Here is a 24,928-nt window from a genome sequence, read left to right on the forward strand (position 1 = left end):
CCATACAGAAAAGCACCCAAGTCGGATATGAAACTTTAGGGCCTTCTTGCTGTGGGGCACAAGTGTTACCGATGTGCTGACACCCTGCCGCATAATTCGTTCAGTTCCAATGTTGACGTGTACTGTATATGTTTTAGTCAGGATTGTAGTGCAGATTATAATAAACTGTTGGCTGTATTAAAAACATTGCGACGCTATAGTTAAAGCATCACAACCATAAGCTCGACAGATTATTACCCGGAGAGCCCAGAGTTGTCATCCTTCTGGGGTCAACTAATAAACAATTTTTGTTGAAGGTCAACAGTAGTCATCCTTTGGATATACTGCTTCCAACCACAGCAACGTGGTATTTCCAGCACTGGCTTAGAGCCACATAAAAACGATCGCATTCCTCGCTTTGTTTTAACAGGTGACTGGCCACTTTGACTTGAGGCAGGTAAATGGTGGTAATTCTGAAAAGGGTCTGGCGACTGCCATAGCAATGTGGATTTATATTCTTGGATCAGGGCTGGCAACAAAGATGCTTGGTTGAGCAAAGATGCATTTTCCTTAAGAATCTAATTCTTTTTCAGAATCTTTACTTATTCTGGAGAAATATGACTTCATTGCACTGATACTCTGCTCAACCTTTTCACGAATAAATTAAATATTGCTGTATGTATAGGAAAAGAGAACACAATATTTATTTCATGCTTATTCTGAACAGGAAATTATTGTCACGTGCTATTTCAACGCGTGTCAAAAAAATTGTGTATATAGCACCACGTGCCGACCTAGGTAAGGAGCAACTAAGCTATCAGTTTAGCTCACTCTGTAGCTTAAACAATCAGTTTGCCACCTTGCATGAATGCCCAGCCTGAGCAATCAATGCATTGCCCGGTGTCATTTTCAATGTCAGGCTTTGCCGCTCTTCGCACGAGGTGTGGATTTGTATTTATTCTCACGGCCATTTCTGTGCAGTCATGCTTTAGACGAACGTGGAAAAAATATTGTTTTGGTTAATGTTCTGGAAGATGCTGTTGTATCGTGCCAAGTGAAAGGTGAGCAGTTGGGCAAATGACCGCCGTGTTAACATACAAGCCAATGGGAAGGCGAGTCGCCAGCATCACGGGGTGGGGGGGGGTGAAGAGACAGAAACAGGAAAGGTGGGCCGTTTGAGACCCACCCTCCATTTCGCCCCTTGGTGATGATGAGGCTTTGGTCTTATGCTTGAGAAATGGTCTGCTGAAGAGTTGTGGTGCATTCTCATCCACACTCGCATTTCGTAAACATATGCCTTCCGTAGAGGCCAAGTTGCGTATGTTATTGTTCACTCCAACATGCACTGGAAGGTGATGTGTGTTTATGGTTATTACTATTAATGAATCAATAATATTTACGTAAATCTTATCCACAGATGAGACTAATGTAAATGTGCAGAGTAAAAAAGTTGGGGGAAATGGGCCATTTGTGTGACGTATAGATCAGTGCAATTGAACAGATTTTAATTTGGCTCTGTTTCAATCCCCTGTTAATGAAATAAGTGCCACTTATAGTGATGGCCAATCGTGGTTGTCACGTGGAGACTGGCCTCAATCTTATGAACATATAATTTCCACCATTGGCTCTTAGCTGCCAACAGAGAGGAATTCCATCAATGCGATGTTTGAGCCTGGAGACGTTTGTAATGTTTTCGCGTACATTATGTACTATACATGGGTCCTGGATGAGCTCATCAAATTTGGATTTATAGTTTCGGTGGGCACTATTCATGGTGTACGGGAAGGTACGTGATAACAGTCGGCAATGCCGGGCCATTGGAATGTCATCGAGTTCCCTGAGTTGAAACCTTTGTAAACACGGCTGCTGAATTTAACGGGAAGTGATACTACCGAGGGTGCAGCTCTGACCTCTGGTTTGGTGCTGTAGACTAATTTGGCTATCTGTGTTGTTCAGTAAATTGTACTGGACCGTAAATTGTGTGGAAGGCAACCATGTCACCCATGCTGTTATGGGTGTGATTATTGATGGAAGGCTCACCCACCAAAAGAGTTTAAAGGCTCCAGAGCAATCATGTGGTTTTACTTTGTGTGGGTGTCGCTCACAGACACGAATGGGTATTCAGTGTCAGGCTGCAGTCAGTAAACGATGCTGAGAGCTCGAACTGGATGTTACCTGAAATGTACAAATCCTATAGCCTTCTATTTTATGAGAGCACAGCAAAGACCTATATACAGTTTTAACAATACAGTAGGCTGTAATTATATATATATATAAATTGTCAGCAAAGAATACAAATATTCACATGATAGTACTCTGTAAAATAAATCTTTAATTTCCTCATGTTCTTTAGACATCAAACTGCACTAGGTTTTCAACATATCCTGTTTGTAGCAAGCATGCACTCAAGTGCATGCTTGCTACAAAAAGGATCACCAAGCCGTTTCAGTGTAAGATACGTGTCTTCAACTTGTGGCCCTCTCAGACCATTGCAGTGGCCCACAGAGATATGGCCCACCGAGAAATATGGCTCGTCAAAGCATAGAGATATTTCCTGTATTAGTAATATGACATCGAGATAGAACAAGATATAGATGAGACCTGGAGCCGAAGTAGAGATTTAGTGGTCACGTGCAATAGGTGTGACGTCATGGTGTCATATGACCTGCCAGCTCTTACCTGCTTTATTATGTGGTCGGCTGGCAAATATAGTTGAAGAACCCTTGACATCATGCATCTTCTTTTAATACATATTCTGAAGCAAAAGATTAGTCCTTAATACAGCCCCATTTGCAAATATCATTTCTAACTTTGATCCTTACCTATGTATCGATAGTTCAATTTTAATGTAAAATTGTACTGAGGGACTGTGTTGTCTTGGTGTGGTCCGCACCAGTTTTTTCTGTTCTTTTACTGCCTTTTCCCAACTTGGAAATTTATCTACTTATGCCTTTTGAACTTATATACTTTATGTTTTATTCAGGGGTGCCACAGTGGCGTGATGGTATGCCGCCAGTATACCTGGAGTTTGCATGTTCTCCCTGTCGTCGCGTGGATTATTTCTCAGTCTTCCGGTTTTCCCATTCCTCATTCATAAACATTCGTTTATATTATTTGGCTGCTTTAAATTTACACGTGGTAAGCCACTTCATTGAGCTATCATTTGTGGTTAGATCACTTCTGAAAAGTCGCTAATAGCTCTAAGCGCTTTACCTGGTTAAATAAAAAAAAAATTAAACTTTTTTTCTATTTTGTATTCCATTCGTTTTTTTGTATTCTTTGTTGTTGGAACTTGCTGAGCCACCTGTACTGTGCATCTGTGATAAAGAGCTTCATAGCTCATCGGATTTTTCCAGTATAAATTCAGAATCTGATAAGCAGAGCCAGATTTCAGATTGACTTTGGCGAAAACACTTAACTACTTTTCAAGGATGTCAGTTCAAATCTCAGAAAGCGTTGCCTTCCTTTACTCATGGATGGATAAAGAAGATGCACTTTGTCGAAAGTAAACAGCTCCTGCCATGGGACTGTAGAATTTCCACCATTGGTTCTACGCCACTAACTCAATTAAGTAGGGAGATGCTGATTTATTTTTGGCCGTAACGCCAGTTAAACCCACCAGTGGCACAGCACGAGTACTCCGTGTACACCCTGTGAATTGCTTGTGATAGCCTGGTACGTAATGTACATATTTTGAGGTCTTTGAGGGTCAATGCCAAGATGTAAGCATTTATGCATTTTGTTATTTTCGAGGGACTTCTAAAAGGGGTTAACATACTTCACTTTTATCATGCCATTTATTCACATTTGCTTTTGGGGCTGTGATCCAATGATAAAGGTTTCAAGGTGATCCACAGTAGACACAGGCAATGCAAGAAGTGCTTTGCACTATGGCCAAATGCTCATTCGCCTGTAAGCCGAATGCATTCCCATAGCACTGGTTGAGGCGTGGTTCTTCTGGTGGCACCGATGCCCGTGAGTGCTTGCCGCAGATCACGCACCCGACCTTGCCATACCTGCTGAGACGAGGGTCTCATGTGTCGCTTGATACCCACCAGTGAGTTTTGTGCTGCTGGCTTAAAATATGATTCAAAATGTATTTAATTCAGTCCCAACACTGCAAACTTATTCGAAGCACAGTGAATGATGCACCTCCCAGTGAACTGCTGTATATGCAATGTGACATGCCTCTGCTGCTGTGTGAATTCTGAGATTAAATCCAAAGTTCCCCTAACCCTCGCTCTGCACAGGACCTTTCTGCATGGACTGTGACAGCTGCATGGTATATTTCTTACTTCAAATATGTAGGAAAGCAGCACAGGTTTTGGTTCTCAGCTGCACAGTTGAGGAGTGGGGGTTGCAAGGAAAGAGGTGGTGTGGTACGCGCAACGAGCGAGCTGTCCCACACTCCGCGTGTGACTCGCTCTCTCTGATCCCATTATTCAATTCAGTCCTGGAGAAATGCCACACTCCCACATGCAAAGGGCTGTCTCACTTCTCCTTACCTTTTCCCAAAATCTTTTATGAAAGATTGGTCGTCCTGAGTTTGCCCTAGCTACTTGTGTATTGTTTTGGCATTTTGACAATATTTAAGTGAGATAAACCACACAAAAAAAATCAACCAAAACTTTTCAAGATTATGGAGGGAGAAGTGAGGCACCCCTCCATAGCCCATTGTTAAGTGGATGCACGTGGCATTGTTTCCATAACTACCAGCCTGTGTTGAGTACAGTACTTATTGGTGAGTACAGTACTCATTTACTCATGTATGTTGTGTAATTATACAGAATGTCATGCCTTGTTTGTTAAACTGAGGTCACTGCACGGATTCGTGCAGTTAAACTGGGGTCACTCTACATGTCAGGTCTATTGTATTTCCTGCCTCAACACCAAGAGCACGATTGGGGTATAAATACCCAAATATATTGATAATGCTGGTGAAATCGCATTCTGCTGTCTGCGCACTGATTTGTCCAAGCCCAAGGACGCAGTTTCGTGATCACCAGCTCAACTTGGTGTAAGAAAGTTGGGTGTTGTGCTGTTGTCGCAGATAAAATCGCGCTGGGTTTGCATTTCTTAGCCAACTAGCCCGTCCAAGGACGGATGTATATTGCAGTTAATCTGAAATATTCAATGTAAAATGATGACCCGCTCATGATTAATAATGAGGGGGTGCGGGCGGGGTCCACATGAGTGACGTCATCAGCTCATGATTACTGATGAGGGGGGGGAGCTCCATGTGCAGTGACATCATCTCCCCATGATTATGAATGAGGGGGGTGGTTGCCCCATTTGGAGTGACGTCACCCGCTCATGATTATTAATGAGGGGTGCAGCATGTGGAGTTACGTCACGCGCAGGACACACATTCTTGGCTTATTATATTAGTAATGAGGCGTAGACAGTTATTGGCGGTGCTGTCTTTCCCGAGCTGCTTAAACATCTCCGGCTGCTGGGGGGATAGAACGCAGCACCAAAATAACCAGTGTCATGCTGTTGATGAACAGCGACGTGAAGAGCTAACACGTTTTAGACAAATGCATCAAACGCCTCGAGACGTCACTGTATGCCACGTACCCCCCCCCCCCGGAGGACTTTAGCTGGTCTGCCCTCGTGTGACCACGCGGCATCGGTGTCGAACCCGGTCTTGTGAAACCGCATAGTAGTTGTCTGAAGCGCCACCACAAAAATCCCAGGGGGGAAATTTAAAGTCCGTGCATTTGACTGCAGCCGAGTGACGTGACCTGACGCTTCGTGTTTTTATGGTCCAAGACACCTACCTGTTCAAGAAGCTCTGAACATGTCCTTTTACCTTAAATTTAAATACTGTTATAAATTTCACACTAGAAATATTGCCTAGGTTCTTTTACAAAACAAGATGCTGCATTTGGCAAAACACGATATTGTTTCATTAAAATCCTTTTGTGGTCGACATTTACCCAACGTGCTTTAATGATGTTCCATGTTTTTGGTGTTAATTGGTTGTCTTGATACATGTGGCATGAGCATTCTGTACGAGATATGATTCATGGATTGGTCTCCATTGTGAGTTTGCCAATGAATTGCCGGAATGTTAAATCAAGTGCACTAGTTCATGCTGAGGGAAATGCATACACTGTTACAGAATAATGAATTAATTCAGTGCTAGAATGCATCTTGTCCTGCGGAAGTGCCGTGTGCTTATTTGGCGCACTGCTCAGCACGACTTCTCAAGTTGAGTGGCACGTCTGTTCCTGCCAGCATTTTTGTTTGGCAAAATTTTCCCGTTTGGTGACCAGACTCCCACGGTGGATTTTGGGTATTTATTATTAGTATCTTCATATGCCTCCTGTTGTGCTTTTACGATTTAAAAATATTCCCCTCGCGCCTGTCCAGCAAAACGAAATGAGAAACAAAACTCGGAGGTGCAGGAATATCTTCGTTTAAGCGAAAGTGCCAATAATAAATATATTCTCTGTTTTTATTATTCACTTGAGAGAGCTATGTCGGTTAGTAGACAGGCAGGTACGTGAACAGGTGCGTTTACGTGTCGGTATGCATGTGTAGTGACATCGGGGATGTCACTGAATGGGGCCGGCCCGAAAGGGTCGTGCCGTTCGATGTTCCTACATCGTGGACAGCACCGTGTGGGTGGCTGTGTGTAACACCAGCCTTAGCGGGGCTTGGCGAGCACTGGGATGGTGCGGGCACCACGCACAGCGCGTGGTGGGAGCTCCCCCGAGGGGGAGGGGGTGAGTGTCAGCCCAGGGGCAGGGTTGCCCCGGGCCGTGGCACTCTGGTTGACCCCGTAGACACGTGATCCGGAATGTCCACACAGGGGGCCCCACGTGGGGGGACTGGTGGGTGATCACGTGTCCGGAGGGAGCTCTTGAGAAGTTCGAGAGGGAAAGAGAATGTTCAGGAAGGCGGGCAGGGCCGAGGGCAGAGCGGCCCTGACCGGAGAGGGATATAAGGCGGGTCCCTGAGAGGGACCGGGGTCTCTAAGTTCTACAGGCTGGAAGCACTGCGTCTCAAGCTGGAAGCTCTTCATCCTACAGGGGACCACGTGGTCGGAGACCCGAGTGAGGGTCCGACCCTTCGTAGCAGTAACTCCCCTGGATAGTGTAGTGAGCTGGGTGGTCACCACCCTGGGTTGTATCTGGTAAAGGGGCAGTTACCCCTTTGTGTTACGGTGTTACAATAAGGTTGGAATGCAGGCAGGCAGGTAGGAAGGCAGCTTAAACGGTTTTGTCATTTGTAAAGGCAAGTTGAAAGACCTGTGCAGGTAGTTGGCAGGCAGACAGGCTGCGAAGGGAGGTTGGCCGGAAGGTTAGCAAGCAGTGCTTACTCGCCATTGGTAGTCCAGGTAACCCTACACCTGGGTTGTCATTGCCAAGTTTGAGCCAGTGTCCAGCTCCTGCAGAATACCCAGCCTGCAGGCAACGGCTGCCTGCAACGTGGACAAGGAAAATCTTGCACGTGCCCTGGCTGGTAATGCAAGAAAGTGATGTTCACAACCCTGCGTTTTATTTAGCTGTGGTAATTTCACGAGCACACCACCACCACCAAGAGGCTCCTGCCAAGAGAGTCGTGGAGCGAGTTATGCCAACGTTTGTCTGGCGTCGTGGTGACGTTTGTTTTGGTAGCTCGGAAGCAGTGTGCCTGTTCGTACCACGTGTGGTATGTGTTTATTACGTTCAGGCACGAGTGCATCGATGAATCATCACTGTTTACCTACAGGCTCTGCACACTTGGTACTCAGCAGCTGATTTTCTAAGACTGATCATGTCAATAATTGTTAATACGAGACGCATCATCACTCTTCTGTTGCTACTGTCATGGTTACTTTTGCCATAAACTATAATTGTTGATTCCTCCACCACTCGTGTTGATATCAGACACTGTTCAACCGCAACACTGCAGGTCAAAACGCACTCACACACTCACCCAACCACTCAAACTATGCCACACACTCAAACACTCACTCACCAAATGACTTGCTTGCCCACTCACCACACTGAAGGTCAACACTCATCTTCTGCTTCTTCCCTCGCACTGCTCCACTTTGGAATTCCCTCCCATCGTATCCTTTCCCCAAGCTCTCAATATAATAACCTTGCTCAATTTAAGAAACGCGTTTCTATTTCAACTTTCATAATCGTGCTGTTTGTTGCTGACCGCTTGATGTTTTTGGGCCGTTTCTCAACAACTTAAAAAATATATATATGTATAGCGGGGGGACTCGCATAAGTGAGATGAGGAACTCGGCTTACACACATGACAAGTTGACCCTTTGTTGCTCTACATTAAATGGTTGCTCAAATCCGTGCCGTATTTGCCTGTAGAGTGCCTCTGTGTGCCAATTGGCTGGGCGGCCCCTTTGCTTTGAGCACTTGGTTCAAGATAAGAACGGTTCAAGTTTTAAATTCCACTCAACTCATCCCATTGTCATGAATATCACTGGAAAGTTAACGTTGGTTTTTAGAAATGTTTGCTGCTGACTCAGGACTGGCTGCCAGTGGGGACGACAACTGCCCCAACACTTCACTGAGCAGGGAGGAGAGACAGTCACTTGCTTGGATTTCATTGCAATGGACTCGATTGGCTGCAGAAAACAAAGTAATAATAATTCCTTGGGTGAGTGTTGGGCACTTGCATAGCGAGGTTTATTATCAAACAGGTGTTATGCATGGTGGCGTAAGCCTAAACTATATATTTTTTGAGGGATCTTGGTGGATTGTAAATAGTTACGTAAAATTCCCAAACCTGCAAGGTGGTCAGAATAATGCAGTACATGAAGCGATTTCTTGAACTAGTCTGCAAATTCCCCCCCCCTATTAATTGTTTTTCTTTGGGTACTCCAGTTTCCTTCTACTCGCTGAACACTCATTGAAATTTATTGTCTAAATATCCCAAAGCAGGACTCCTCTGAAATAGACTTGGTGACCTTTTGTGGATAAATTACATTGTCGTTGATATTATTTTTCCACATGAAGTACAATGTCGGGCTGATGGTGTTGGGATCAAAGACGTGCAGCGGTGGAAGAGAAAACTCATATCTGTCAATTTATAATCATGCAGTTCAGACACACCACACGTTGAACCCTCTGGGGCAGTTCTCGCCTGGTGCGCAGGACAGCTGGCAATGCTAAGCAGCTCATTTTGCTTGTAGAGAAGCAGGAAAGAGCGGCTTGCATCCGTTCGTCACACGTGGCCAGCTGGCCTCTCATTGAGCAGGTACGAGAGGCAGATAATGAGAAATGCAATCGTTCGCTGTGGCTCGGCAATAAACAGGACGCGGCTCAAGGACTCCCGAACACAGCATCCCTACAGGACACATGAGCAACCCCTTAATGAACACGGGAGGCCGCGGCCGTGCGCGCATGGCATCGGCGGAGCCGCGTTGGGGGCGGTAACGAGCGGAAGGTGGGAAGCCTGGCGTCCTGTAGCGAGAGGGTCCGGCTGCCCTGGGAGCCGCCGTGAAAACAAAAGACGATTGTTCATCGCGCGTCGCACTCGAAGCCACGATGATGACAGGAAAATGAACCGTGGCAAGAGGAGTCACTTTTAAGTCTAATTGGTCATTCCTGTGAGACCTTCATCCAGATTTAAGAAGCCGGGTCAGGTGACACTGGTATTCTGACTTCCTGGATATTTTTGAAGATGCTTGGTGCAGTTTATTGCGAAATACCCTTTATGCTAAGTATTGGTTGAGAATTGTTTTCTAACTCACCATTGAGCTGAAACAAGGCCAACTGGTGCGCACAGTTAAACGCTTGTACACGTGATAATTTAATTTGTTTGGCTGTGTGAGTTGGTGGAGGGTTACATGACAAAACATTTTCAAGATCTCTACGTAGCCTAAAACAAACATCAATTATGAAAAAACAGTCATTGTTTGACGTACTTAATTTAATATAGTTTTTCCTTTATGCAACACATTCTGTGATTTTCTCTTTTTACAAATCTGTGTATTGAGTGACTGATAGATGGGGGAGTTCACCACTTAGTATGAGAACATGCTTTTATCTGCGATGGCCACTCAGCATCCGAAGGTGGGGTGTGAGTGATGCTGGCTTGGTGCGCTTCTTCCTGCTGCTAGCCCATGTGCCCATGCATCTGTGGTGGAGGTTGCTGTGTGGCAGGAAGCGTTTCCCAAGACACCGCAAAAACGAGGAAGTTACTGCTCGTTCAGGATGAGAGACTGGGCAAACCGACCACGTGCCGCATGGGAGCCTAGCGAGGGGCTTTGTTATTTACTCACCAGCGTACCTCCCATTCAGTTCTCACTTGGACCCTTGGACACTTATCCCATGAAGTCAGAGTGGTACTCGTATTACCGGTGACCTAGAGTCCGTGGTGAAAATTTCACATTGCCATGGCCTTTCTCAAACCAGGACATCAATCCATTGCTTGGCTTTTATTAATTGTAATGGGTGTACGATTGCGCTTTCTGCTTGAGTACTAAGTTTTTAAATAATAATGTTTTTAAACTATAATAATGATAATTGAGCACATTTGCTATTCGTTCACATGACAGACCAGTTCAAACTGTATTGTTCACCCCGTGCCCTTATACATATCAACGGTCATATCAACGGTCATTCTAAAAAGTACCATCACATTGGAGAAAGACAAAATGTTTTGCCCATATTGAAGACCTGAACCAAATTCCAATTGACAAGAATACGGGTAAACCGTATGGGTGGACAGGTATGCTATCATAGAAGGCGCTATGTTTCACAGACAAAGATTACCAGTAAGGGATGATTGCTCTGTGTAATCCCAATTGATTAATTATTGCGGGTGGTTTTTCCAGTTTTGGAAAATTTGGACCGTGATGCAGGCACACAATGGCCTACTTGTCACAAATTACGTCATGGGATCTTTAACAGCCGCTGTGAAGCAAACGGAGTGTAATGTTTTGTTTCGGTTATGACCTCTGCTGTCATGACCAGGACAGCCTCCCGATTGGAGCCTCAAACCCTGTGACAAGTGGCTATCGCACTATGGCTGGGCCCTGTCACTGCCCACAGCAGTCGGGAGGGGTTGAGAATGGCTTTCCAAGGACTTCTGTCGAACGTGTACATGTCGAGAAACTCGTAACAGAAGTATGAGCGTAGGCCGGAAAACCATGAGTTTCAAACAACACGCATTGTGGTCCTCTCGTCTTCGGGTCACCATTTTGATTAAATGTGGCCGTCTAATCGGGAGTAATGAGACACAACCATGGACCGATGTCGTCATAATTGGGACTCATCAGTACAGTATAGTAACTAAATCTGTAACAAAAGTTCCCGGATAAATGACTTAAGTGCTGTTCACTCACATTCCTGTGGGGTGGGATCCATTATCGTTGTAACAAAATGGTTAACGACTTGCCAAGTGATGCTTATTTAATGGGATAATCTGACACTGGCCTAGATTTTAACTGACAATCTCACAATTGGTAACGCAACAATATCTCGGCATCTTGAAGCAGTTAGCTCTCGTTACATTTCTGTGCGGTGGTGAAGTCCAGTGTGTACATTGCTTGCTGTGGGCTTATACAAAAATGAAGGCTATTATTACACCCTGCTTAATTCCCAGCTAGTGGTTTCACACGTGGAAATATATTTGGCCGAGCCATAAAATTGACAGCTGCACTTTCTCCGCACGTTAGAAATTAAACGAGCGATACTGTGGAAATTACAATTTGCAGTGTGAAGCCTAATGAATGGCCTTGGACAAATCAGTAAAGGAAGCCAGTGAAAACCGCACACTGAGCTCATGAGTCAGCCTTTATAAAGGAGGAACCAAGCTTTTCTATCTCCATACTTCTGCCAAAGTGTCTTGAAAATACAGTGTGGCATAATACACGTCATGTGTGATGCTTGCCAGCTTGCGTACCAGTTCAAAGGCTGCTGTGTCTTTCAAAACAAACATGGCTTCGTGTTGGATTGGGGGGTTACCCACTGCATCAGGTAGTTTTGGCCCTTTTACGTAAGTTAATATTTTTACTATTGTTTTTTTGCTTTTTTCTCTATCATAAAATTGCCACTTGCACTGCCTGCATCGTGAGACGAAGACTTTCATTTGCAAGCTTTCGCAATGAGCAGGGCACCACCTCGATTCCTCGGAAGATGATATCACGGAACTTCTTCTGAAGTCGCGTCGGTTGGCCTTTTCATCCACCTTGAAAATATGTTCTGAGAGAAGTGAACTTTCTTGTTTTGCAGCAGGTGAGGGTGGAGGTATATCCTGGTTTTCAGTCTTTACACTGCGCTGCAGCCATAACGACAGTTCAAGGCACATTTCATTCATTCCAAGGGCCCTGAAAATGAATCGCAGATCACTTGAACTATTGCAGAGGTACAACGCTTGGTGCATTGTGATCGCTCAATGCATCCGTCATTTATAAGCACAGAGTGGCAGCTTGAGTGCATTCACGCCATCAGCTGCAGCAGAAAGGTACACCATGGCTTTTATCCTTGCACACATTTATTTATCTTCCGCATTTCCATAAATGAGCACATTTGTTCCGTTCCTTTATGACACGAGCGTAATACGGAGAACTAAGAGAGTGATCGTGGCCATCGACTTCTCCATCAGCAGCCTGAAACCAGCTGTGTAAATTCCACATCATTCTGGAGAGGTGCATCTTCTCAATTGGACAACTGCTGGCAACTACTCGCAGAGACCGATGATATATTTTTACTAGCAAAAGTACCCGGCGTTGCCCGGGTGAAAAATATATTTCTTAATAACCTTACATATATACACAGATGGGCTGCTACCCCCCCCCCCCCCTCAGCCACGATCTCCTGGGCCGCTGTGCAGTAATATGTATGGCCTATAGTGTGGTGGGGTGTCGAGGCCTAGTACCGTGCAGAGCCTCCGGCCTCGCCTAAATTGCCCACCCGGCTGAGGCTGGGTACAGGGGCCGTTACCCCCCCCCCCCCCGCGCTACAATAATACTGTCTAATCGCTAGAATTTTATTATCTAGCGACCCTATAATAGTAATTGCACACATTGTGGTGGGGGGGGGAGTGAAGAGGACGTGAGACTTTGATGAATTTACCTCAGAGTCGCGTGGTGGGTGTCGAGGCCTAGTACCGTGCAGAGCCTCCGGCCTCGCCTAAATTGCCCACCCGGCTGAGGCTGGGTACGGGTGCCGTCCCCCCCCCCCCCCGCGCTACAATAATACTGTCTAATCGCTATAATTTTATTATCTACCGACCCTATAATAGTAATTGCACACATTGTGGTGGGGGGGGAGTGAAGAGGACGTGAAACTTTGATGAATTAACCTGAGAGTCGCGTGTTAATGCGTGCACATATTTTTTACGGGAATTAAAAATGGCGTCCACCCTGCAGCGAATGCGTCGCTACCCGTTGCCAGGGGCAACCACCGTCCAATGAAACTGCGTATGGTCCGGCGACACACAGACACACACACAGACAGACAGATTTGCGATTTTATATATATAGATTGACTAAAAGATGATGAGCCGAGTGAACAGAACCCTTTACTTGGATCTGGACTTGCTACCCTTACTCTACCCTTCTAAAGTGTGAGTCGTACTCTGGCAGTCTTGCCCCGCTGGTTCCTGTTATAAATGAATGACCCTCACAGATCATCATTATTATTCGTTGACTTAAATGAGATGGATGTCCTTCTCCCCACCAATGTGAGGCGTTGAGCCATCTCCCCAAGTCCACCGTGGCTTTTGCTGCATTGAGTTGTAAAAAATGAATATGCGCCACCCATCTTCTCTTGGGCGGGTCTTTTTTTACGAGTGTGTCCTCGTGCATTTTCCGCCGCGGCTGTTGCTCACTTCCGCATCACTCGACATGCTGCGCGTGGGAATCCCATTTCGGTTTGCTTGGAAGCCGACCGTTGGGATTGTGCCTTCACTGAACTATCCTGCCTGCAAGAGTTGAAATTAAATCAAATAATCCTTGTGCAATGATCGTCAATGTACACACAAAGACAAAGATCTCCTCCCCCCCCCTCCCATAGCCTTTTAACCAACTGCTAGGGATAAGTGCTTTTAGTGAGCATGTGGCAGCTGAATTGAAATTGCAATGAAAACGCCCATGTGCAGGTGCTGGGTTGAATGCACAACTCCGGTCTGATAAATGATTGTGTAGACTCGCCTGCATTGATTTTTGTGCGGTGGCTTAACATGGCCCAGCCACGGTGACATGGCCCAACAGGAGAGCGGTCGCCGCTTGTTGCAGAGGTTCGCTATTACAATCCGGCAGGCTGCCCTAATTAATACTGCGGAGTGTATTGGCAAAAACAATACTACACACCATCTGCTTCACAGTGCATATTAATGATCCCCCCCCATGGTATTCGAAATTAGGAAACCATTGTACGTTGATGCCTCGGTCAAATTTGCCAATTTTTTTAAATGACTCAATTGGGATTAAACATAGCAATCACCTCCCCTACTAGAAGACTATACTTGTCTGAAACATAGCACCCTGGACAACAAGAATGTAGAGAATACGTAATGTGCTAAATGCTTGTTATTAATCACTAAATTAGACTTGTACCACCCAGGTTACAAGTGCTAATTTAGCCCATCATTCCTTCATGCTGAGTGAAATACGTACCAATTTGTGAGCAATCAGAAGTGATTGTTCAGTGGAGAGACTGGCACCCCTACGCCTCCCACCCACCACCTGCACCCTACCTGGGACTTCCAACAGAGATGAGAGATGACCCACGGTCGTTACAACAGGGAAACACTTTTACTTTGAATTGTTCTAACTTTTTAGACAGTATTTTAACGCAAAGGCAAAGATCCTCCGTATAGCCCTAAGAGGCTGTAGGGCAAGTGCAGTTCGCGAGTACTTTTTAAGGCAGGCACACAAGGGGGTGGGGTGGCTGGGACTATGCCTGGCTGTCTTTGTATACTGGGTACTCATTTAAGGCTTAGTCGACCAAAGGAAGGCTCGGGTCCGGTTCAGATACTTGTCATCGATATTCGTCGTGAGTGGAAAGCTGGGATCGTAGCACAGTGCGCTAACCACTGCTTATTTTTGTCTTTAATACACACACACACTCTTTGGTTCTTTTGGTAAAGTCAAGTAGATAGAAAAAAAAAATACAATCCACGACGTTTCGATCACAACATAAGCGATCGTCTTCAGGAGGAAAGAGGGGGAAGGTCACAGAAGGCGACCGCTTTTGAAGGCTTAAAAAAGTCACAGAAATGCATTTACCCTCTTTTATAGCCACAAGGTGAGCCTGATTGTTCTTTGGGGGGCATGCTATTCAATTATCTGTGGACAGGGAATAGCCTGGTGACAGGGTTTGTTCAACTTTGCTTCGTGGTGCTCATTTTTCTTGATTTTGTCTTGGCTGCGGAAGCTGTGTTCAGTATGGACACGGCCCAGAGGTTACTAGTTCGAATCCAGTGGCTGCCTTGGTTAATGCTCCTATGTATGAGCCAAAAATATATTACTTGCCATCTGCATCACAGTGGACATGAAAGATCCTGTGGTGTCATTTGCAAGAGTAGGTCATTGTGTGCTGGCGTCATGGTGCAATTTTGCCAAATTTTTCAAATTGCCTGCAAATGACTCAGTTGAAATACATATAGCAACATCGTCACCGACTGCCAAAACCTGGCAGGACCTTCCTGAAAAAACGATTTCTTGAGGTTTTCAGGGGTTCATACTCTTAGGTTTTTTTCGGTAAAGTCACGTAGGTAAAAATAATAATAATACAATTATAATAAAGGAAAATAACTCCATTAAATCACAACGTTTAGGAAGCAACACAAGTCTCCGTCTTCAGGTGGGACCGTCACAGCTAATTTACTGTGTCACTTGATACTGTATAAAGTGATTCTATTATTTTACCTACGGGACTTTACCGAAAAAACCTAAGTATGAATCCTTGCAGTCACGAAAGCTTCAAATCTAGAATTTTCTGGGGTTCACAAGCAGAGCAATACTAATAATGACTCTTCACCTCACGGTGCCCAGCTGTTCACACTGATCGTTTCGGTGGTCAGTATGTCACACGATGGAGTGCTTTCTCATTGTTTGAGAATATCTCCTGTCTTCTCGCACAAAAAAATATGTGGTGCACTTATTTACATTGGTGGCCATGACTTTGTAGTAGAAATTCCACATTCCTCTGGTGGGCATCAGTCTCAATCTCCAGCACAATCTTGTTTAACTTATCAGAGTAGTGCAGTGCAATTCTATCGACCACAGAGATAATGAGCCAATCGCTCTATCCGCAGCACCTCCCCGGCACGTCAGGAATGTAGAAATTCACCCGTTCCTATGTTTAATAAACTATAACGAGTTGGGATTTTTAATTTGATTAGTTTTTTTCCCATGCAGTGTAAACCTATTGCAAGCATCATATATTAATGAGATCAAGAATTATCAGAAAAATATATATTTTGCAGCTCGGGTTAAACACAACTGTGCTGCTTTCTACAAATGTTGCTTAACATCCTGTGATTTATGGTGCAACTGTGTAGCTTTTGTTGGGCAACACATTTGCACATTGCGGAGCCATTCAACTCATTGAAGGACCATATTTATTATGACCATTAATAGAGCAGAGGCCGATAGGCCTGACCCCTGTCCTCCTGTCTCGACTGAACAGCTTGGCGCAGGAGGTCCGGTCAGGGTCATCTAGGCAAGGAACGTGACTACTCACACTATGAATTCACAAACTCCAGGTGTTTTAGATCGGGAAATAAATCAACAAAAAAATTATTTGCACGTATGTATTTATGTTGAACTTCTTTACCACCGTACGTAGCCAACCGTGCTAACGGGTGATTTCATTAAAAAAATCCTTCATGCCTATGACGAAATCTTATCTTGCCAGTCCACTGCTGGATGAGGGCCTCCTCATGCCCAACACGTTGTGGGGGTTGTTTGACCATACTTCACCATGCTGGTTAGTGTGGTTTGGTGAAGGCGGGGTACATAGATTTTGGAGCATAGTATAGTACAATGGCTTTTACTGTACCCCTCCTACTAAACGTCGACCCGCATAAGCATATAGCACCTGTTATTTTATGCATTGTGATCTGTTATCTAAGCACTAGCTATGCTCAACTCTGCTTTATAAGTACCTCTTGCGATGTTGTGGCTTAAATTGAGATGCAGATGGTGGCATGAGGTCACATGGCTTTGAGGAGTGCATTCTTTACACTTGTTGCATTTCTATGCTATGGTATGCTGCTACTGTATGGGTGGGTGGTGGTACAGTGGTTAGCGCAGTGTGCGATGAATAAGGTTTTTACTGGCTTATGCGCAGACCGTGCTCGGTCGTAATGATTGTCATGTTGGTGACCCAGGTCACTCTTTCAAATAGGGCTCTTCTGGTCTCTCGCCTTGTTAAACGAATAAACTTGAAACGTCATATTTCTCAGTCAGCCAAGGTCTATCGGAATTGTTCAATTCACTGGAATAAAGTTCAACACAAGACTGGAGTCATATCGTATTACAAATGAATTTGTCCTGAACAAACAACAGACGCCAATTCCTGGATTGTCCAAATCAAACCCGGATAGGGGGCAACCCTAGCCATGAACCTACATACTCAACTGATTCCTAGCCACAGCTCACTCCCACCACCACCTTCACCAATCCACACTGACCAACATTCTGAAGTTTAGTCACACAACCCCCCATGACTGATACGACATGACGATGCCCTCATCCAGCAGTGGAGTGGCAACAGGGCTGTACATGTGTGTATATGTGCATATGTATATATATGGGGTCTGGCAAAACAACCCCCTACCTCCTCGTGGTGCCGGACGGGCAACGCTGTCAAGGACAGTGCTGTGGCCTTTCCCCTCAGGGTGTTGGTAACCACCACAGCGGCCAAATGGGGGCTCTGGACGGGTGCGAGGGGCTGACAACCCCTCCACGTTCAATAAATTACCACAAAACCACGTACAAAAATATATCTAATTTAAAGCTTGTGCCGGAGGCCCCGGGGGGACAGGCGTCTATGACGTCTCCGGGCTCCTCCAGAAACAACAAAAATCCACTGCGGATGGCCACGTGGAATGTTGGAACGCTCACTGCTGAGGAGAGGCTGCGACTCCTCTGTTGGGAGCTAGACCGGTACCGCCTGGATCTCTGTGGCATTCAGGAGGTCCGGTGGACCGGCTCTGGCTCCTGCCACCATGAGGGGTGGACAGTCCTCTACTCGGGGCAGGAGACTACCAAACAACAGGGAGTGGCTCTTCTTTTGAACAAAAGAATGAAGGGGGCGTGGGAGCGTGGCGGTGAGGTGTGGGGAGCTGTAAGCCCCAGGCTACTTTGGGCTCGCCTCCCCATCAACCGGAGGCGAGGAGTGGTGGTCATGGTTACTTATGCCCCCACTGAAGATGAACATCCGTGGAGGGATGCAGGCAAGGCCGATATGAGTCAGATGCCTTCTATGACCTCCTGTCACAGGTGCTGGCTAAAGTGGCCCCTCGGGATAGTCATTTTGTTGGGTGACTTCAATGTCATGATGCTGGCACCTGGTTTGGAGTGATTGGAAGACATGGGCCAGATCAGCTAAAACAACGGTAAGGAGGCTGCTAGATTTTTGTGCAGCCCATGGGCTTGTAATTACCAACACGCTGTTCCGGCATCGGCGCATCTACACAACATCATGGAGGCATGCCGGGTCTAAGCAAGAACATCTGCTGGACTACATAGTGACAGAACAGCGGATGCAAGCCCATGTCCTTGACCAGGACCTACCGTGGAGCTGATCTGCCCTCTGACCATCGACTTGTCATCTGTAAGATGCGCCTGCCATTCTTCCACTCCGGTGGTCGGTGTACACCCAGGACCCCATTCAAACCTAAGGTGGCCTGGTCTCAGCTAGCTGATGAAAGTTGAAAGCTAGAATTTCATCATAGCTTGCATCTGGGGATGGCATCGTCCCCCACTCCTCCAGATGTCGAGGGTAAATGGGCGAGGTTTAGGACTGACTCAGGCAGCTGCAATGGCTGCTTTGGGTACGTGGTCCAGACCTCCCCAGAGACCCTGGCTGACAAAGCAGGTGTTCAGGATGGCTGAGAAAAAGCGACAGGCCCACTTTAATCGTCTACAGCATCCCACGTCAGAGAATGAGGAGGCTTACCAATGTATGCCCGTGATCTGGTAATTGTCGCTCACTCAGAGGAGGAGTTGGAGGCGCAGCTACTGAACCTGGAGCTTGCCACCAAGAGGTGGGGCCTTACCATCAGCCCCACCAAAACTAAGCACCTGCCTGGGTATTTTGTACCATCGGGCACTACACCCCCACAACTCCCAATTGGTGATGGGGCAGTTGTGGAGAGAGTGGAGAGTTTCCCATACCTGGGCAGTGTGCTCATGACCGGCTCCGGTTTGACAGCAGAGGTTTCACTCAGATCCAGTCAAGCGGCATTATCTTTTCATCGGTTGCGTAACGCTGCGTGGAAGCTACTTGGTCTGTCGCTCCGCACGAAGCTTCAAGTCTTCTCGGCCACGGTCATTCCCTCCCTTCTCTACGCTTGCGAAACGTGGACCATCTAATGGAGCATCTTCGCCGATTGGAAACATTTAGGCTGGCCTGCCTACGATCCATCCTTGGTTTAACCAGGCTGGATTGTGTGAGGAGCTCACAAATCCTTGAAAGATCTGGGCAAAGTCCCATCGGTGAGCTCCTCCGGCAGGCAAGGCTGCGTTGGCTGGGGTCATGTAGCCCGCATGCCCAGCCACCGCATGCCTAAAACAGCTTTTGTTCGGCCGAATCGAGGGGGCTAAACGGGCGCGGCATGGGCTAGAGAAGAGATGTAGTGATGTGGTACAGGAGGACGTGGAGCTGAGTGGACTTGCGGATGACTGGTACCAGCGGTGTCAAGATCAGCCTCTGTGGAGGAGGCTCGTGAAGGATGCTGCTTGGCAGTTGGAGGCAGTCGCTCTCCAACAACAACGGAGAGCAGAGGAGCGACGCTCACAACAGCGAGCGGAGCGCCGGGTGGCTTAAGCACAGCAAGTTGGCACAGTAGGGGCATAGGTGGTGCATGAGCCAGTCGTCTCAGTCAGTCGACCCGTGGTACCTGGGTCTGCCCCGTGACCTCCTGCCAGCAGGCGTTCGACACTTCACGTGGCCTCAACGTGCACATAGCCTGGCACAAGCGTCGTGGTGACATCATCGCCTCTTAGTGGCGAATGGCGGTTGTTGTCGTTGTTGTATATATGGGAAGCATTAACGTCATGATTAGTGCACTGCGCTACCAACCCGACTACCTGGGTTCAATTCCAGCTTATGACCAATAACAGTGGAAATATCTGAACTGGTCTTGGGCCTCCCCTAGGTCAACTCGGCTTTAATTGAGTACCTGGTGCGGTGTGTAAACATCGGCACTGGGAATACAAAGGTAGCCGGGTAAGGCTTTGGCCACCAACCCCCCTTGTGCGCCATGCCAGCCGTCATAGGTGCTCGCTAACAGCACTTGCCCCGCGAGTCTTTTAATACTATAGGGGGGATGTTTGTGCATATGTTGAATATAGTTGTGTATGTTCTGGTGTCTTTCTCTTTTGCAGTCTGGACAGTTCAGTGAAGACATGATCCCAACAGTGGGCTTCAACATGAGGAAGATCACCAAGGGGAACGTGACCATCAAGGTTTGTTACACACCACTCACTCGCACACTCATTCGCATACTCGCCCACTCACTCACGCACTCACTCACACACTCGATATACAGTACGATATTCTTTGGGTCTTTCGGTAAAGTCTATCTACGTGACTTTACCGAAAGAAACAATAAATATGGATTCCTGCATTCACGAAAGCTTTAAGTCAAGATTTATACAGTACGATGTTTCACTTTACATTCATGTCTTATACACTGCAAACCAAACAGATTTATAGGTATGCCCAAGCAGTCGTGAGGCAAATAGAAATTGGAGCAAAAACAACCGCAAAGCAGGAAAAAACCTAAAACCACATCCAAACATAATAATCGGTGTTAAATGAAATACATTTCCAGGAACTTTGACTAAGACGAATAACTTGTGAAAACCAATCATAGTAAAATTATCTTGCAGAAACCTAAAAGATTTGGTGATTGTTGCACTCGTATGTAAACATACAAGCACGTATTACTTATGAGCTTACTCGTACTCTCTCGTACAAATGCTCCTGCTGGCTGGCAGAGCTGAGATCTTTCTTTACACTCTGCACTCCTGAATTGTAGAGCCACCTGGTCAACCCTGCGGTGTTTTACCAAACAAGTCCAGCGGGCGGTGGCACAGATAATCACAATCCGGTACCGAGGCACGAGCCCTACTTTAGATGTGGTGTCGTCTTTATTTTTGCAGCTTTGGGACATCGGAGGACAACCTCGCTTCCGCAGCATGTGGGAGCGCTACTGCCGGGGCGTCAACGCCATCGTGTGAGTGCTGCGTGCGCCCTCAACCCTTTCCATGCAAGGGCGCTGATGAACATTCCCGAAAATCAAAAGTCAAAGCGTCTCCCTGCTCAAACAAGTTGGCGCTCCGTATACATTTACAGCCTCCAGCCAGTGGATGGAAATTCCCCTTTGCTCACGGTGTGGCTCGTGCTCTCAGTGGGGCAGCCAACGTTGAGACTCCCCGCAAAACGGTACCTGTGTATACAACCTTGCGCTCAGTGGCCTACCCCAGTGGTTCTCAACCGGGGGTACGCAGATTCCAGGTAACACGTGGCAATGTCCCCAGGAGGTACGTTAGGTGATTTGTGAATGTGTGAAATTATATCGTACATGAGTCATTGGTCAATAATTATATATGAATCTCCCATTATAAAATAACAAGGATAACATTTTAATCCACATGGTAACCTGTAATGATATAAAATACCTTTCTAAACTGATCGATCGTGAACAATGTGATTTTCAAGAGTAACCAACAAACGCGAGCAAAATACGTCACGCATGCACAGCGTCCGTTAAATGTTTGTTTATTCGCTTGCAGTTACAAGCTAATTAGGATACCTCACAAAATGGACAATTGGTTAAGTATTGATGTTATTCATACATTTGTCTCAGAACTATTTTGGGTCAGGCAAGGTGTTACTCTGTTGAAACATTGCAACTTGGGGTACAGTAGCCAACCAGGTTAAGAACCACTGGCCGATGCGGTATGCGAGCCGCACCAATTTCAACGTGAATGTTGTAGCACAAGCAGATTGCCAGTGCAGGATACGCACCTCTCGCTTACCTCGGGGAAATAGCGGCGGGTACCCAGTTCTGTTTCCACAGCCACTCATTCAGCATTGCCCTTGGAGATTTCCAAACTACACTGAGTGTTCTATAGCTCTGTAACTCGGTGTGCTCTTCAACATAAATAAGTAGACAACAATACTCCACCTCCTCAAATCTGTCTGTCCACGTAAAAAATATTTTTTACACATGCCACTAGCCACACAGCCTTCTGGGAGTGCATCGTTGCTTTTAGCATTCAATGTTTCATCAGCAGAGTCGGGCTCGGTTGAACCATTGCTGGTGAACTGCCTGATGTTTATAGGCACTGTTAGGTATGTGTCCTAGTTTTACCCAAAATAATACAATACACAACAACAATCATTGGGACAGAAGGCCGTGAGTCAAATACATTTATGTTTTTATGTGGAGGGGGACAGATATGTACAACAGACGGATTGTCTGCTTGTTTATTTTGTTATTTATATTCTCAACATTGTTGTGTGGAGTGATCTCTTCTCTTATTTTCTGAATGCAAGGACTGTTTGGATATTTGCTTCTTGAAGAAAAAAAACACTCTCTCCCTGTTCGAACAGCCGTGGCTTGGTGAACATTTCCAGTTATAGCTCTGAGTCGGTGACATAAATTCCATATTTCTGTGGCATAGGCTAGTGTATAGATTGGGAAGTCACTCTTGAGCTTCCACAAAGTGGTACAAAATTTTGTCGACCACAGGTGATGCTTTGCCGAGTTGACATCTAAGCAGGATGTGAGCTATCGCTGTGCTGTAGTATTGCGGAGCTGAATCCCGGATACATGGAGGATGGTGATTATTCTCACTCGTTGATGCGATTATTGTTATTATTGTCAGTGTATGACTGCAAAAAGCATTTTGTGGAGTCATGGGCCATGCTCACGTGCCTCAGCGTTCACCGCATGTTTCAGAGGTTCGCAGTTCAAGCCCGGCGGCCGCCCTGATTAATGCAGCGGTGCGCGTTAACCATAACGTGCTGCGTTCTGGCTGCTTCTCAGCGGACATTAAAGATCCCCACCCCCACGACGTCATTTTTAAGGGGGAGGCCCAGCTGAGCACCAGCGCCCGTGCCCCGTGTTGTCTGTGCAGGTACATGGTGGATGCAGCGGATCACGACAAGGTGGAGGCGTCTCGCAACGAGCTGCACAACCTGCTCGACAAACCGCAGCTCAACGGTATCCCGGTGCGTGTAGCGACATGGCACACGCACCGCGAGCGGCGCCAAATCACTCGGAGGGCTCTCGACATCCCTCGTTACGATCGCGCCCGAGTCCGATGGACGGGCGACTGCCGTGCGTAGACCAGGTGCTGGAGGCTACTCTGGGGCTATGTGGCGGGCGGCGGAGGGCAGTGCAGCAAAATCCATCGTTGCACTGTACTTCTATGCTAACCTCCCTTCACTGAGCCCACACTGACGAACGTGGTCAGGTAGTCAAATAACCCCCCAACAGCTGATTGGCAAAACGGCCATGTTCTTAAAATGTAATGGACAGGCTGCAAAGCCGGTGTTTTCATGGATTCCCCCCAACCCGCCCTCCTGAGAGCAGGAGATGTTTGAAGCCTAGAAGTGGAGAGTTATGTTTTGAAGGACAGGGAGAAAGTTGGGGGGCGGCAGTGGGTGGTGTGAATGGTAATAGTAGCAGTAATTAGTTGGAGGGTGGCAATTGATTTCAAATGGGATTTTATCAAATACTTTAAACAATTTTGCGAGTGAGAGTCACATGCACAGCAGTTTTAATTTTCAGTGTTGATTAAAAAATAATCCGGCTGGGTTATCGCCATCAGTAGAGCTGCGCAGTTCACAAGTGGAAGGTCGCGAGTGCCAATCCCAAGCCGTTATCTTGACATCTCACGAAACATTTGTTTCAAACAACAGAGTAGCCACCTGTGCTCGTAGCCTGACAATGAAGACAAACGTAAATTGGGCCTACACCACAGTGTAGAAATTGGATTTGTTTACTTGTGTGTATGTTTATTTGTGCCAGGACTAGCTGACGTTGCACCCATACTTGGGTTTCTTAAGTGTGGCGGCCAAAGTTGATGCATTGCACTATCTGGACACGAATGGTGCATGACAATAATTACCCAGCACTGTGAATGCAGTGAGGATCGGTGGATTACACACACACAGGCTCGTGAAATTCTCTCCCAATCCGTGGGGACCGAGGTCACAGTCTCCGGGCTTATAGCCAGGGTACAATGGCAGTACAGAAAGTGTGCGGGGATTGGATGTTACCCCCCTCCCCCCATGCTTGAGCTTTCTCCGGGTACTCCAATTTCTTCCCATGTGTTAATAGAATTTTCCATAGATCCTAATGTTGGACCAAAGAATTTGGGCGATTGTTGTTGATGCTGGTTCTGGCTGCCTTCCCACTCGTCTGTGGTTTCCCAACACCTCTGAATCGTGAACAAAACTGAACGTACTACAAATGTAACAATCGTTATGGGTGCTGTCCTGTATGCTGAATCGAACTCGTGTTCCTAGTTGCACTGGAACAAGCTTTTGGATACAACCAACTGGCATAGGCAAGCTCCATGCAGTGATTGCTAATCCCAGTATCTTCCAATCTCGGAGTCTCCGCGCGAGTCACCTCTCCCTGCGAGCCGCTCCATTGGCTCACAGCCCCGAACCAGTGGTGGAAATACCACATCCCTCTGGTGGGGCTGAGTCTAACCAAGGGATAACCATTGTTGACTTTCCCACAAAGTGGTACTCTCTTTAATGAGCAATTTCTCGATCTACCGCTG

At 46.5% G+C, this 24,928-nt stretch overlaps 1 protein-coding gene across 1 annotated transcript in view; it reads left to right on the top strand.

The window, feature by feature from the left end:
• The window catches only part of LOC144732745 (ADP-ribosylation factor-like protein 8B), a 33,647-nt gene that overhangs the window by 3,544 nt on the left and 5,175 nt on the right, over positions 1–24,928 (top strand). The window contains exons 2-4 of the mRNA XM_078614318.1: positions 20,507–20,587; positions 21,287–21,360; positions 23,270–23,363. Of these exons, the coding sequence (XP_078470444.1) occupies positions 20,507–20,587; positions 21,287–21,360; positions 23,270–23,363 (249 nt within the window). The remainder of the gene's footprint in view (positions 1–20,506; positions 20,588–21,286; positions 21,361–23,269; positions 23,364–24,928) is intronic.

Source organism: Lampetra planeri, chromosome 44, assembly GCF_965212315.1.
Source record: "Lampetra planeri chromosome 44, kcLamPlan1.2.h2, whole genome shotgun sequence".
Lineage (NCBI taxonomy): Eukaryota > Metazoa > Chordata > Hyperoartia > Petromyzontiformes > Petromyzontidae > Lampetra > Lampetra planeri.